We start from the raw sequence: 17,122 nt of genomic DNA, 5'->3' as shown, positions 1-17,122 counted from the left end.
CTCCCGAAAGGTATGTTGCCTCCCGGGTGCCAGCATTTTAGGAAGGATGTGGAAGCTTTGGAAAAGGTGCAAAGGAGATTTACCAGGATGTTGCCTGGAATGGAGAGTAGGTCATACGAGGAAAGGTTGAGGGAGCTAGGCCTTTTCTCATTAGAACGGAGAAGGATGAGGGGCGATTTGATAGAGGTTTATAAGATGATCAGGGGAATAGATAGAGTAGACAGTCAGAGACTTTTTCCCCGGGTGGAACACACTATTACAAGGGGACATAAATTTAAGATAAATGGTGGAAGATATAGAGGGGATGTCAGAGGTAGGTTCTTTACCCAGAGAGTAGTGGGGGCATGGAATGCACTGCCTGTGGTAGTAGTTGAGTCGGAAAAGTTAGGGACCTTCAAGCGGCTATTGGATAGGTACTTGGATTAGGGTAGAATAATGGAGTGTAGGTTAACTTCTTAAGGGCAGCACGGTAGCATTGTGGATAGCACAATTGCTTCACAGCTCCAGGGTCCCAAGTTCGATTTCGACTTGGGTCACTGTCTGTGTGGAGTCTGCACATCCTCCCCGTGACTGCGTGGGTTTCCTCCGGGTACTCCGGTTTCCTCCCACAGTCCAAAGATGTGCAGGTTGGGTGGATTGGCCATGAAAAATTGTCCAAAATTCTATGATTAACATAGGACAAAAGTTCGGCGCAACATCGTGGGCCGAAGGGCCTGTTCTGTGCTGTATTTCTCTAAAAAAATAAAGGTTGCTGTTGTGAGCCTGCCTGCCAATTCATCTAGAGTTCATCTCGTCACAGGCAGGCTCTGTTGTAAGACGATTAAAACCACTGTATGCTTCTAACCACGTGTCGCGTGAATTGATGGTCTCATCAGCGTCATCTCCACAAAAATGACAAATGGTGCAATTCTCCAGCCTCGTTGCTCTCGCTTGAGCGAGACGAGGCCGGTGAATAGCGGGAGAGGCTGAAAACAAAAACCACTCCAGGCGCCAAAAGCTTGCAAAGCAACCAGTTCGCTCCCATAGGTGAAATCGGGAACTTGCCATAGCATGGCGAGAAACCAATTATCACTACTTAAGCCCTATTTCCATACAATTAACAGGAGCGACTCCATATCCAACAGCCTCCCGCCATTCATCAGTCTCGCCAGCAAGTGGTCACGTTGGTGCCAAGTAATACTCCTTTTGAAAAACCTGAACCTGGCTGAAGGACTTCTGCAGGTAGCTGAGGAGATGAGTAGCCATCTTCGCTCAAAGGCAAAGAGCCCAGCGACTTGGGCTGGAGGCTGGGGGCTGGACAATCCAGTGCTCAGCAGAGTATGGGGGATCTTCAGCTGTGGGGGAGAGGGGGGTCCCTCCACAGAGGTGCGCCGCCATGGGAGGGTGGGGGGGAGGCGCTTGGGGAGGCAACTGGTGAGCAACCACGATGAATTCACCATGCCAACCCCTGGATCGTGTGTACCCGTTCGGGGACGACCCTTGCCCCTGCCTGTCTGCCCCACTGACCACCCGTAATTCCCCCGACTGCCAAGGTCTCTGGCCGTCTGGCTGAGGGAATTGCTGAGAGGGAATTGGCAATCTTGGTTGTGAGCACATCACAGAAGCTAAGTGGATTCCCGTGGGTGGACAGGCCATGTAGCATGTGGGAGTCATTGCCTAGCATCCCAATCAGACAGTGATGCCTGGACACTGTGCCTGAACATTGTGGAAGGCAACATCACACACGCAGCAGTCTACATCCGAACATCCAGGGGATGGGACACAGTACCGGGGACATGTTCACAGCCTCAGGATGGGTGAGTGCCACAGGAAGGAAACCAGCGCCTAGTCCAGGTGACGTTATGTGCGAGTGTCTGGCGTATAGGGGGCGTATAGGGTCTGGGTCAGGTGAAGGGGCCCGTTGCAGCCGGGTATACGTGGGCAGGGTGTTCTGGGTGGGGGGGGGGGAGGTCAATGGGGGAATGCAGGGTCCCAGGTTGGGAGCCACCGCAATTTCACAGTCTAACACCCTCTCCAATGCCTCACAGATATTGAACGCTATGGCATCGATTTTGGACCCAGAACTTTCCCTAGTGGGGCTGCTACAAGGCCGGGTGGCCAGACACTGGAGACGGCAGCAGCAGCAGTGCCTTCAGATGCTGGAGGAGGCGGACCATGTGCCGGACCCACCCCACACCCTGAGGACCTGGCCACCCATCAGGCCAGGGAGGGCCGCAAAGGGGGAGTCCCACGACGGCCCACGGTGTACAGGCATCGCTGGTCGTTTCAACAGATGACGGACCGCACGTGCCGCAAAAGACTCTGCCTCAATAAGGAGACAGAGCGACACCTGTGCCTTGTCCTCGAGGACGTGGCTCCACATGGAGGAGGAGGAGGTCACCCGCTCCCGGTGGCCGCCAAGGTCACTGCAGCTCTGAACTTTTACACCTCGGGATCATTCTGTGACTCCAGCGGGGACCTGTGTGGTATCTCAGCCCACAGGTGCATCCGACAGGTCATAGATGGCCTGTTTGCCTGGGCGGAAAACAACGTCAACTTTGACATGGACCTTGCCCAGCAAGATGCCCAGGCTAAAGGTTTCTCCGCCATAGCCGGGATGTCCCAGATCCAGGGGGTAATAAATGCCACGCATGTTGCCCTGTACACACCGAGCCATCTGGGAGTGCCCTATGTTAACAGAAAGTGGTTCCACTCCCTCAACATACAGCTCGTGTGTAACCACATGATGATCATGCACATGTGTGCAAGCTTCCCAGGGAGTGTCACAACAGCTACATCCTGGGGCAGTCGGTCATCCCCGACTTCTTCGAGGACCACCCCAGGATGGGCGGCTGGCTCTTGGGGGATAAGTGGTACCTGCAGAGGACATGGCTAATGCTGCCGGTACCAATGCTAGAGACTGAAGTGGAAACCCGGTACACTGAGGCCCATGTGGCCACCCAGGCTGTGATTGAGCGGTGCATCGGACCCTTCAAGATGTGGTTCTGATTGCTCGACCGCTCCTCTGCTGCACTCCAATACACCCCCCAGAGGGTCGCCCGCTTTGTGGTGGTCTGCTGTGCCCTCCACAACCAAGCACAGCAGCGGGGCGACAAGCTGGAGCTTGGTGATGAGGAACCTGTGGTCATCTCTGAGGAGGAGGAGGATGATGAGTCCCTGGACTGGCAGGGATTGGAGGACAAGTACTGGGAGGATCTGGAAGGCCAACTGGAGGCTGCAGGACAGGCCTGGCCCAGCAGCTGTGTGGTGCTCATCAGAATGTGTCCCAGAATCCTGACTACTAACATTTCCCACCGAGGTGTGTGTATCTGCGCTGGTGGAGGGTAGGGATGACAGCTGTGATGCCTCGATCGTGTCTTCCTCAGAGCTCCCCTCTTGAGGTGGTCTTCTGGGAGGCTGGAGAAGGTGCCACCCAGGATGGGCCAGCATCGCCGGCTGGAGGACATGCAGAAGAAATGGCATGTGGTCAGTGGGAGGGATTGGTTAGTCAGTAAGGCAAAAACAACTCCTATTTGACAGGTCCTCTGGGTGGTGCCCGGTGGTTCCTCACCTCTGCGGCATCTGCCAGCCTCAGCGTGGGTAACTGCTCTGTCCTCAGTCACCCCAGTCACCTCCAGGGCCTGCTCCTCAAAGGAGGTGAGGATTCTTATGTCCGGCACACCACCGCCAGTCTGGGTCCTTTTCCGGCGATTGTAGGAGAGTTTTTTCTGAGGAGACACAGGGAGGGCACCGTTAGCCACATGTGTGGTTCACAGTAGTGGGAGGAGTTGAACTGAGAGGGGATGTGGAGGGAGAGTTGGGGGGATGAAGGGGGGTGTGAAGGGAGGGCTGGGTGTCGCATACAGTATTGGTGGGGTGGATGTTCACGTGGGGGCGGAGAGGCCTCTGGGCTGCGGAGTGGGGTTGGTGTCGACTCATTCATGCTGCCCGGTGTAGGTTGTTGACGTTTTTCCAGCACTGGAGGCCAGTCCTCCTGGTCACACTCCCTGAGTTCACAGCCACCGCTACCTCGTCCCAGGCAACACTGGCTGCCCTGTGACTGACCCTCCAGGCACCCCGGGGGAACAGGACATCCTTCCTGGCCTTCACTGAGACTAGAAGCCTCCCCAGATCTGCTTCCCCAAATTTTGGGCCCGCTCTCCTGGGTGCCAATGTTGCGAGCTGGCTGGGGTTGGCTGAGCAAGTGCAGCTTAAGTGCTGCTCGACCTTGTTAATGGGGGGCTGGCGTGCGCGGTCCTGGCGAATTGGCTGGTGAACCTTCATTAGCAGTGAGAAGCACGTGAGACCTTGTTAAATGGACCAGTTAACGTTGAGTAGCATTTCCGGCCTAACTGGGCTGAGCACCGGGAAGCTCGTGGCAGTTCCCGCTCGCTACTGCACTTAGAAATCTTTCCGCAGCATCACGGCCAAAGTGTCATTTTGGGTGGGTTTCGTAGGGTGATTCGTGCTGGGTGTCTGGGTACGATCCGGATTTATATTCACCCACACTTAGTCATTTGTGTGGGTGACACTCAATTTTAGAGCTAGGGGAGTTTCTCACAGAGAAATCCCACACTTGAATTATTTTCTGTGGTGGGGAATTAAAGACGCCGGCCAAATTGACTCCTCAGAGATCAGGGTGCCATTTTTGAAGGGTGCCCAGATTTCAAAGTTAGGTTGAGACTCCCCCAACTTCCCACTCACGAACATCGCAAACCTGCGCAGACATGGACAACACCTCCAACCCTTGACTTTGGAGGGGCAAACTCCCCCCATTCTCAAAAGTCCATGTGTCCCCACGGCCCAGACATGAGGGTCACCTGGCCCCACATCCATCTATTCCCATCGGCATCGGGGCATTGCCCGTCCCCTCAAATGGGCAGACACCTCATTGAGGTTCCTTTAGCTCACTCGGCTAAATCACTGGCTTTTATGTCCTGTACTAACTCGCATCAGTGTCAGGCCTCGCCAGTGGGGCTGGTGAATCCCGAGAGCTGAGAGATTGCAGCCTTGAATGGGCTGCACATATTTAAATGAAGCTAATGACTCGTTTAAATGTGCTGATATGGATCACGCCGAGTAAAGGTGTGATCCAGATTGCATTGGGCGTAGTGGGTTGAGTGCATCGCACGCGACTTGGTGCCTGGAGTCAAACCTGTGCGTGGTAATTACCTGCAGGATTTAGCTCACAGAGTTATATTGGATGTTGTTTGTGAAAGGGGTATGTCAGAGAGAGCAAAGGGATAATTCCATGTGATACTGTGTGTGTATAGTCATCCTTGGAGTTAAGTGTACTGTTTCAGTGTATTATAGTCTTTCTTATCATACGTTTGTCTTTTAAGTTAATAAATATTCTTTATCAATTGATCACAAAGTGACATGAATTCCTCCTTGGTTTGCATATCTTTTCTCACTGTATACCAAATTCAAAATATACACTAATAAGAACTGGTGTTCCAATTAATCCTTCTGGGTTTTGGGATACCCTCACATTTAAAATCAGTCGGTTCTTAAGGAGGTGCGGCAGGTGTCAGTTTAGCTCACCTATATTGAAGTGGTTGTAGCGTCTAAAATGCTACTTGATAAACTACTATTTCAGTCTCACAGCATGAATTATTCATGAAGTGATGGAGTAAATTTATATAGTCACCAATGATATGTAGACTGTGCAGATTTCTAGCTGTGTGAGTGATTGCCCAGATCTAAGAGTATCTGGACAGATTTAAGAATGCATTTTGCATTGGATGTTACCACACTGTATGCCTTGCAGTCACATATAAAGTTATTACTAACATTTTCAGTTCTTAACGTCATGGTGAATGATGTACATCGAACATCAAGAATGTAGGACTTCTCAGAGGCAGTCATCAAAAATGCAACAGTATTTGCAGAATTTTGATACTTGGGTGCTTCTCAAATATTTCATAACTATAATGTTACAGTATTAAAATTTCTACATAATTCTAGACCAGTTGACACCAGCCACTTTAGGATATATTGCTATCTTTTAACATGCATAAACCTTCTTATAATTTTATCAGCTCTAAGCTATTTTCTTTTAATCTATTTTTTTTGTTCAGCCTTAAAGAATTTGAAGTAACTTCAGCCCAGTGAGAATTTTAGTATTTAACCCTTTCAAATACATTTTATACCTTATTTATTCAGCTTTAATTTTTTTCCTTCCTAGATTTCTCTATCACCCCTCCGCTGACTGTTATGATGGACAGGTACTCCACTCCAAGTCCTCTACCTATTTTTCTCTTGAGCAAACATTATGAGCTGCATTTTAGCCTTGGTTGACAGTACTTTGCATTTGAGTTGTGCCTTGCACCTGCTTGATGGCGCATGACTGACAAACAGCTGAGTTTAGGAACAGGTGGGCCCATTAGCCCCTGAACTGAAGTGTACATAACTTACTGAGCAGCTCAATCATTGCTTGATGTGCCAGTACAGCTGAAAATTGGTACACTGATATTTAGAAGGAAAAGTTGGCTTAAAAACTTTGCAGTTAAGTACCCCCCCCCCCCCTCCCCTCTCCACCCCCCATCACCACCACCACCATCCCACCAAATGTTCTTAATAATACAGGGGCAGAAATATTAAAATTATGTATTATTTGTGCATTCATCTTACTATTCAGAAAATTCACAAGACTCAGATGAAACAATGTTGGATATGAACAATGATCTGCCAGCAGAAACTAATGAACATGTGAGTAAATTATTTTTGACAACAAACAGAATGTTGAATGTTTTAAACTTACAATATGACAAATGTCTTTTTGCCTTTAAGTGTTCGCTCATTTATGTCAGACCCACTATTGGGTCTGATTTTTTTTTCTATTCATTCGAGGGATGTGGGCATCGCTGGCTGGGCCAGCATTTATTGCCTATCCCTATTTGCCCTTGAGAAGCTGGTGGTTAGCTGTCTGTGTGAACTGCTGTGGTCCCTGAGGTGCAGGTACACCCACAGTGCTGTTAGGGAGGATATTCCAGGGTTTTGACCGGTGATGGAACAGCGATACATTTCCAAGTCAGTGTGGTAAATGACTTGGAAGGGAACTTCCAGGTGGTGGGTTTCCAGGTATTTGCTACCCTTGTCTGTCGTGAGTTTGTTTGGAAGGTGCTGTCGAAAGAACCATGGTGAGTTCCTGCAGTGCATCTTGCAGATGGTACACACGGCTGCCACTGTTTTTGGTGGTGCAGGGATTGAATGTTTGTGGAAGGGCTAGCACTCAAGCGAGTTGCTTTATCCTGGATGGTGTCGAACCTTTTAAGTGCTGTTGGAGATACAGTCATCCAAGCAAGGGGAGAGTATTCTATCACGCTCCTGACTTGTTCCTTGTAGATGATGGACAGGCTTTGGGGAGTCAGGAGGTGAGTTACACGCTGTCGGATTCCTAGAATCTGATCTGCTCTTTTAGCCACAATATTTACATAAGACCATAAGGCATTGGAGCTGAATCAGGCCGTTCGGCCCATCGAGTCTGCTCCGCCACTCATTCATGGCGGATATGTATCTCATCCCCATTCTCCCACTCCTCCGCATAACCCTTGATCCCCTTATTAATCAAGATGGCTAGTCCAGTTCAGTTTCTGGTCAATGGTATCCCCAGAATGTTCTTAGTGGGAGATTCAAACATTGTAATGCCATTGGATGTCAAGGGGCGATGGTTAGATCCTCTCTTGTTGGAGATGGACATTGCCTGACACTTGTGTGGTGCAAATGCTACTTGCCACTTGTCAGTTCAAGCCTGGATATTGTCCAGGTCTTGCTGCAGTTGGACATGGACTGCTTCATTATCTGAGAAGTCACGAATGGTGCTGAACATTGTGCAATCATCAGCAAAATTCCCTACTTCTGACCTTGTGATGAAAGGAAGGTCATTGATGATGCCACTGAAGATGGTTGGGCCTATGGCACTACCCTGAGCAACTCCTGCAGTGATGTCCAGGAGCTGAGATGATTGACTTCCAACCACCACAACCGTCTTCCTTTGTGCCAGCTATGACTCCAACCAGCGGTGTGTTTTCCCCGATTCCCATTGACTCCAGTTTAGCTAGGGCTTCTTGATGCCATAATTCAGTCAAATTCTGCCTTGACGTCAAGGTACCTCAACTCACCTCACCTCTAGAGTTCTGCTCTTTTGCCCATGTTTGAACCAAAGCTGTAATGGCGTCAGGAGCTGAGTGACCTTGGCAGAACCCAAACTGAGTGTCCGTGAGCAGGTTACTGCTGAGTAAGTGCCACTTGATAGCACTGTTAATGACCCCTTCCATCACTTTGCTGATGATCGAGACTGGACTGATGGGAATTTGGCTGGGTTTGATTTGCCCTGTTTATTGTGTACCGGACACACCTGGGCAATTTTCCACATTGCCAGGTAGCTGCCAGTGTTGTAGTTGTACTGGTACAGCTTGGCTTGGGGCACGTCAAGTTATGGAGCACAAGCCTTCAGGACTATTGCCAGAATATTGTTAAGGCCCATAACCTTTCCAGTACCGAATGCCTTCAGCCATTTATTGATATACATAGAACATACAGTGCAGAAGGAGGCCATTCGGTCCATCGAGTCTGCACCGACTCACTTAAGCCCTCACTTCCACCCTATCCCCGTAACCCAATAACCCCTCCTAACCTTTTTGGCCACTAAGGGCAATTTAGCATGGCCAATGCACCTAACCTGCACGTCTTTGGACTGTGGGAGGAAACCGGAGCACCCAGAGGAAACCCACGCAGACACGGGGAGAACGTGCAGACTCCTCACAGCCAGTGACCCAGTGGGGAATCGAACCTGGGACCCTGGCACTGTGAAGCCACTGTGCTATCCACTTGTGCTACCACGCTGCCATTGACTGACATCTGCGATGCTGGGGTTCTCTGAAGGAGGCAAAAATGGATCACCCACTTGGCACTTCCGGCTGAAGATTGTTGTGAATGCTTCAATCCTTATCCTTTGCACTGATATGCTGTGCTCCTCCATCATTGAAGATGGGGATATTTGTGGAGCCTCCTCCTTCAATGAGGTGTTTAATTGTGCAGCACTAGGGCAGCACAGTGGCACAGTGGTTAGCACTGCTGCTTCACGGTGCCGAGAATTGATACCATCTCTGGGCGGATTGGCCACGTTAAATTGCCCCTTATTTGGAAATGAATTGCGTACCCTAAATTTATAATAAATAAATAATTGTGCAGCGCCATTCACTCTGGTTTAGCACACTAGGGGCTGGTTTAGCGCACTGGGCTAAATCGCTGGCTTTTAAAGCAGATCAAGCAGGCCAGCAGCACGGTACGATTCCTGTACCAGCCTCCCCGAACAGGCGCCGGAATGTGGCGACTAGGGGCTTTTCACAGTAACTTCACTGAAGCCTACTTGTGACAATAAGCGATTTTTCATTTTCATTTTTCATGTGAAAGGACTGCAGAGCTCAGACCTGATCCAATGGTTATGGAATTGCTTAGTTTGTCCATTACTTGCTGTTTCTGTTGTTTGGCAAGTAAGTAGTCCTGTGTTGTAGCTTCACTAGGATGACACCTCATTTTGAGGTATGTCTGGTGTAGCTCCTGGCATGCCCTCCTGAACACTTCATTGTACTGGGGTTGATCCGAGGAGGAATTTTTTCAGCCAGTGGGTGGTGAATCTGTGGAACTCTATGCCGCAGAAGGCTGTGGAGTCTCTGAGTGTCTTTAAGACAGATATAGATAGTTTCTTAATTAATAAGGGGTTCAAGGGTTATGGGGAGAAGGCAGGAGAATGGGGATGATAAAAATATCAGCCATGATTGAACGGCGGAGCAGACACGATGGGCCGAGTGGCCTAATCCTGCTCTATATCTTATGGTCTTATGATCCCCTTGCTTGATGGTAATGGTGGAGTGGGGATATGACTGGCCATCAGGTTGCAGATTGTGGTTGAGTACATTCTGCTGTTGCTGATGGCACATGGTGCCTCATGGATGCCAAATCTTGAACTACGAGATCTGTTTGAAGCCCAACCCACTTAGCGTGGTGGTAGTACCACACAACACGATGGAGGGTATCCTCAATGTGAAGACGGGACTTAATCCCGACAAGAGCTGTGCGTGGTCACTCCTACCAATACTGTCATGGACAGATGCACCTGTGTTTAGAACATAGAACATAGAATCCCTACAGTGCAGAAGGAGGCCATTCGGCCCATTGTGTCTCCACCAACTCTCCGAAAGAGCCCCCACCCTATCCCTGTAACCCAACCCAACCTTTTTGGATACTAAGGGGCAATTTAGCATGGCCAATCCACCTAACCTGCATCCTTGGACTGGGAAACCGTAGTACCCGGAGGAAGCCCATGTAGACACGTGGAGGAAGTGCAAACTCCACACGGTCACCCAAAGCCGGAATTGAACCCAGGTCACTGGTGCTGTGAGACAGCAGTGCTAACCATCTGTGGAAGGCAGGTTGGTGAGTATGAAACCAAGTATGTTTTTCCCTGTTGTTTGCTCCCTCACCACCTGCTGCAGTCCCAGTTTAGCAGTTGTGTCCTTTAGGACCTGGCCAGCTCGGTCTGTGGTGGTACTATTGAACCTCACTTGGTGATGGACATTGAAGTTCTCCCCCCAGAGTACATTCTGCACCCTTGCAACCCTCAGTGCTTCCTCCGAGTGATGTTCATGGAGGAGTACTGATTCATCAGCTGAAGGGGGGGTGCTACGTGGTAATCAGCAGGAGGTTTCCTTGCCCATGTTTGGCCTGGTGCTATGAGACCTCATGGGGTCCAGAGTCGAAGTTCAGGTCCTCCAGAGCAACTCTCTCCTGAATGTATACTATTGTGCTGCCATCAACTTTGCTGCGGTGGGAAGGACGTATCCAGGAATGGTGATAGTGGTGTCTGGGACGTTACCTGTAGGATATGATTCCATGAACATGACTATGTCAGGTTTTGCTTGACTAGTCTGGGACACAGCTCTCCGTATTTTGTTACAAGCCCCCAGTTGTTAGTCAGCTGAACTTTTCAGGGTTGACAGGGTTGGGTTTACCTCATTCCTGTACCAGCCTCCCTGAACAGGCGCCGTAATGTGGCGACTAGGGGCTTTTCACAGTAACTTCACTGAAGCTTACTCGTGACAATAAGCGATTTTCATTTTTTCATTTCATTTTTCATTTAATTTCTGATGCCTAATGCTTAATGGCAGCCTTAAAGTCTTTGAGGATTTATACCACTCGTCAATAGTCATAAAAAGGAGTTAAAATAAGACGCATAATGGAAAATAGGAAAGAGAAGTGAACATTCAGCAACGCATGCTGAGTTTTTCCAGCATTTTCTGTTTTTATCTGAATATTTATCAATGCTGCCTTCACAATAAAGCCATGCTGTGGAGATGCCGGCATTGGACTGGGGTGGGCACAGTAAGAAGTCTTACAACACCAGGTTAAAGTCCAACAGGTTTGTTTCAAATGACTAGCTTTCGGAGCACTGCTCCTTCCTCAGGTGAATGAAGATGTATGTTCCAGAAACATATATATATAGACAAAGTCAAAGATGCAAGACAATGCTTTGAATGCGAGCATTTGCAGGTAATTAAGTCTATACAGATCCAGAGATAGGGGTAACCCCAGGTTAAAGAGGTGTGAATTGTCTCAAGCCAGGACAGTTGGTAGGATTTCGCAAGCCCAGGCCAGATGGTGGGGGATGAATGTAATGCAACATGAATCCAAGATCCCGGTTGAGGCCGTACTCATGTGTGCGTAACTTGGCTACAAGTTTCTGCTTGGCGATTTTGCGTTGTCGCACGTCCTGAAGGCCGCCTTGGAGAACGCTTACCCGGAGATCAGGAGTTCTTCCACAGACCACAAGAGGCCAACAGCGAACCCAATGAGTCAACCAATGAACCGGAACAGCAGACCGAGAGATCTGCAGTGCGGCAACCGAAGAGGAAAGAGTCAAATTGGACCCCTCCGGAAGGCCGCTGCCCCAGAGTCGACCTGTATGCTCAAGCCGTCAGGAGTCGCGTCAATGCCAGATTCATCAGTCGCATTCACAAGACAGCCCTGAACATCAGCCAAGCACAAAACATCGCCATCTGCGCTCTCAGGACCAACCGCAACATCGTCATACTGAACAGAACGGACTACTGCAAAGAAGTGTACCGACAACTCAACAACCAGGAACGCTACAGACAGTTACCCGCAGATCCGACCAAGGAACACATCCGCCAACTCAACAGACTGATTAAGACCTTGGGTCCAGACCTGCAGAGTACCCAACGTGCTCTCATCCCACGTACTCCCCGCGTTGGAGATCTCTACTGCCTCCCAAAAATACACAAGGCCAACACACCAGGCCGTCCTATCATATCAGGCAATGGGACCCTGTGTGGGAAGCTCTCTGGCTACATCGAGGGCATTTGAAACCCATCGTACAAGGAACACCCAGCTTCTGTCGCGACACGACGGACTTCCTATAGAAACTCAGCACCCATGGACTAGTTGAACCAGGAACATTCCTCATCACAATGGACATCTCAGCATTCTACACCAGCATCCCCCATGACGACGGCATTGCTGCAACAGCCTCAGTACTCAACACCGACAACTGCCAATCACCAGATGCAATTCTGCAACTCATCCGCTTCATTCTGGATCACAACGTCTTCACCTTCGACAACAAGTTCTTCATCCAGATGTGGAACAGCCATTGGGACCAAATTTGCACCTTAATATGCCAACATCTTCATGCACAAGTTTGAACAAGACCTCCTCACTGCACAGGACCTTCAACCGACGTTATATACCAGATACATCAATTATATTTTTTTCCTTTGGGCCCACGGCGAAGAATCACTGAAACGACTACACGGATGACATCAATAAGTTCCATCCAACCATCAGACTCACCATGGACTACTCTCCAAAATCAGTTGCATTCTTGGACACATTTATCTCCATCAAGGACGGTCACCTCAGCACTTCACTTTACCGCAAGCCCACGGATAACCTCACGATGCTCCACTTCTCCAGCTTCCACCCTAAACATATTAAAGAAGCCATCCCCTATAGACAAGCCCTCCGTATACACAGGATCTGCTCAGACGAGGAGGAGTGTAACAGACATCTACAGACGCTGAAAAATGCCCTCGTAGGAACGGGATATGGCACTCGACTCATCAATCGACAGTTCCAACGCGCCACAGCAATAAACTGCACCTACCTCCTCCGAAGACAAACATGGGACACAACTGACAGAGTACTCTTCGTCATCCAGTACTTCTCCGGAGCGGACCTTCAACACGTCATCGATGAAGATGAACATCTTGCCAAGATCATCCCCACACACCCACTACTTGCATTCAAACAACCGCGCAACCTCAAACAAACTGTTGTTTGCAGCAAACTACCCAGCCTTCAGAACAGCGACCACAACACCACACAACCCTGCCATGGTAATCTCTGCAAGACGTGCCAGATCATCGACATGGATACCAACATTACACATGAGAACACCACCCACCAGCCAACATTGTCTACCTCATATGCTTATTGAAAGGATGCCCTGAAGCTTAGTACATTGGTGAGACCAGGCAGACGCTGCAACAGCAGATGAACGGACATCGCGCGACAATCGCCAGGCATGAATGTTCCCTTCCAGTTGGGGAACACTTCAGCAGTCAAGGGCATTCAGCCTCTGATCTGCGGGTAAGCGTTCTCCAAGGCGACCTTCAGGACGCGCGACAACGCAAACGCCGAGCAGAAACTTATAGCCAAGTTCCGCACACATGAGTACGGCCTCAACTGGGATCTTGGATTCATGTTGCATTACATTCATCCCCCACCATCTGGCTGGGCTTGCGAAATCATACGAACTGTCCTGGCTTGAGACAATTCACACCTCTTTAACCTGTGGGTTATCCCTATCTCTGGATCTGTAAAGACTTAATTACCTACAATTGCTTGCATTCTAAGCATTGTCTGGCATCTTTGACTTTGTCTATATGTAGCTTTCTGGAACATACCTCTTCATTCTCCTGAGGAAGGAGCGGTCCTCCGAAAGCTAGTAATTTGAAACAAACCTGTTGGACTTTAACCTGGTGTTGTGAGACTTCTGACTGTGTTCACAATATATTGAATTGAGGTTGAAGGGAGTGAACGTAAGGAGAGTGGTTGCTGGTGTTTTTGGAAGAATCATTGAGCTAACTATCCTTTTGGGTCCAGCTCTCAATTGGGAACACAGGATTGGTTAATGTGTGCTAACGCAGCCATCCATGGGTACTTTTTAGCCCGACAGAAGTCATTTTCGGGTTTGACCTAGAGACGCTCACTGTTTTACATATACAGTAACGATTTGGACAAGAGTGTAGTAAGGAGAGGAGATTCTCCAAATGTAAACCAAAGTAGGAGACATGGTAGATGAATTGAACTAAAGTCAGAGAGATGACAATCTGTGACCCTTGCAACCCATGGACCCAAGTCTTGGCTATTTTTCAAGAAGCCTCACCTCCCCAACCTCCTGCCACCGATAAACTCCAGTCCCATTAAGGGACCTGACTGCCGCCCAGAAAATCTAGATGGTGCGTGAAGAGTGCACTGAATTGGCACTTAGATTTATCTGATTGATGACCTGCTGCTGGCCCCAGAAACCCACCTTCCTGAAAATAGGCTGGAAGTGGGAATGGGTCAGCAGGTGGACACACTGGTTGGCAGGAAAAATTGCTGAAATTCCCACTTCCAATTTCACCTTCACCACCCCGTTACAATTCCGGCTAGAGTGCCCGAGTGAATGCATTGACATTAAAAGGCCTTAATAATGTTTTGGTTGGGGCAATTTTAACCTAACCCCTCAGCTGGAAAACCCATGGGAGGAGTTGGAACTCTGCCCAATATTACTCGTTGACTTCAATGGACAATAAAATAGGCTGGAGTCTAAAACCAACATTTCACCCAATCCCATCAGTTTCCCGGCTGGTGAAATAGGTTAAAATTGCCCCATTGGGGAGGATGTAAGATTAACATTTTACCTGATTCCATGGGTTTCCCACGCAGGGAATTAAGTAAAAATTGTCCCCATCATGTTTGTCAGCAATCAAAGTAAGATGTTTAATTTTTCTTAGATCATCTCTGATGAAGAGAATTCTCCAGAAATAAATCTGCTCACCGGTGCCGTTATCACTCCAAGTACATTGACAAAAGCAAAGAGGATATCACCAGCTAACGAGTTGTCAGCAACAGACTGCACAACACCAGATCTGTCATCAGTATTCTCAAGACATGCAACTACGTTGGGAGCGAGTAAATTGCCCCTAGCGGAAACATTAATATCAAAGACATTACCTACAGAGGCAGAAGCAGCTGTACAGCCAATATGGGGATCACTAACACAAAGGATCATGTCACCTCAGGGAGAGAACTTGGTAGCACGAGGCAGTGTTGAACACAAAACAAACTCACAATCAAGAGGCAGCGAATTACTGCTGGTAGATTCGTTGAGACCATTGAGCAGTGACTCTCTGACTAACTCACTTACACCAATGAATATGTCGCCTGAGATTGGATCGACAGTTGAACCATTGGCAGAAAGAAGGAATGCATTGCCTGTGGAGTTGACAGCACTGAACAATATGCCATCAATGGTGTCAATTACACCAGCCATTGAGGCATTGCCATCAGCAAATGGCAAATCTGCAATTGATTCATCCACTCAAGACACCCCAGGAGTCAAGACTGGAGCACTTACACTGCATGATAATGATACACAAGATGATGATGACCTCACACAAATAACACATTATGAACCAAGCTCTCAATCTCCAAAGAAAACTGAACACCTGGAGCAGACAAGTATTGAGGTAGAGATCCACAAGACTTGTGACTGGGTCATGATTTTTTTTTGTCACCACTGAGAATTGAAACTGCACAAATCAACGTTTATAATTGATTTCTATTTGTTAACATTTATTATAATAAAATCCCATCTCAGGTCAACATTTTGCAAAGGTGCAGACCATATCCAGTGCCATCAGAGCCCGCTATTGTTTCCAGTATGACTAACCCTGTTCCCCATACTGAGTACTGTTATTTATAAGAGCTCAGAATAACATTCTTTCTGGAAGTAGAATTCAGGCTCAGTTGGTGGAGGCATTAGAATTTGGGGTAGAACCTAGGTCCCTTCAAATTTCTGTCCCTACTGCTGAACTACATCAAAACAGAAAGGGGAGAAAATTATTCTTTTTCTGCCCTAACCCTTATGCCCCTAAATCAGCCTGGGGAGAGAAGGAAGCCATTGATGCTGTTCTAATTAATGAATAATCTTTATTGTCATAAGTAGGCTTACATTAACACTGCAATGAAGTGACTGTGAAAAGCCCCTAGTCGCCACATTCTGGCGCCTGTTCGGGTACACAGAGGGAGAATTCAGAATGTCCAAAATACCTAACAGCACGTCTTTCGGGACATGTGCGAGGAAACCGGAGCACCCGGAGGAAATCCACACAGACACAGGAGAACGTGCAGACTCCACACAGACAATGACCCAAGACGGGAATTGAACCTGGGACCCTGGAGCTGTGAAGCAACTTTGCTAACCACTGTGGTACCGTGCTGCCTCTGGGTTGTATGTGCAGTCGACGATATCAGAATTGAATGATAAGTGACTCCAGGCCCACTTTGGAAGTCGACTGGAATTTTTTCTGGCAGGTAGGTACCCGACTCATAGATTTACATAGAATTTACAGTGCAGAAGGAGGCCATTCGGCCCATCGAGTCTGCACCGGCTCTGGGAAAGAGCACCCTACCCCCTACCCAAGGTCAACACCTCCACCCTATCCCCATAACTCAGTAACCCCACCCAACACTAAGGGCAATTTTGGACACTAAGGGCAATTTATCATGGCTAATCCACCTAACCTGCACATCTTTGGACTGTGGGAGGAAACCGGAGCACCCGGAGGAAACCCACGCGCACACGGGGAGGATGTGCAGACTCCGCACAGATAGTGACCCAAGCCGGAATCGAACCTGGGTCCCTGGAGCTGTGAAGCGATTGTGCTATCCACAATGCTACCGTGCTGACTCAAGCTATAAAAACCTTGCATTTCACCTTGCAGTGAATGCTAGAAACGAGAAGATGGAGAATTGTGCGAAATTGAATAAAATCAGGGATGGGATTCTCCAT

The 17,122-nt window shown here is 48.6% G+C and overlaps 1 protein-coding gene across 1 annotated transcript in view; it reads left to right on the top strand.

Moving 5' to 3' along the window:
- LOC119969932 (ankyrin repeat domain-containing protein 31-like) overlaps positions 1-17,122 on the top strand; it is a 273,205-nt gene that overhangs the window by 131,899 nt on the left and 124,184 nt on the right. Inside the window, exons 6-7 of the mRNA XM_038803900.1 lie at positions 6,620-6,690; positions 15,063-15,797. Of these exons, the coding sequence (XP_038659828.1) occupies positions 6,620-6,690; positions 15,063-15,797 (806 nt within the window). The remainder of the gene's footprint in view (positions 1-6,619; positions 6,691-15,062; positions 15,798-17,122) is intronic.

Source organism: Scyliorhinus canicula, chromosome 8 (genome assembly GCF_902713615.1).
Source record: "Scyliorhinus canicula chromosome 8, sScyCan1.1, whole genome shotgun sequence".
Classification (NCBI taxonomy): Eukaryota; Metazoa; Chordata; class Chondrichthyes; order Carcharhiniformes; family Scyliorhinidae; genus Scyliorhinus; species Scyliorhinus canicula.
This window is presented reverse-complemented; position numbering and strand designations above follow the sequence as displayed.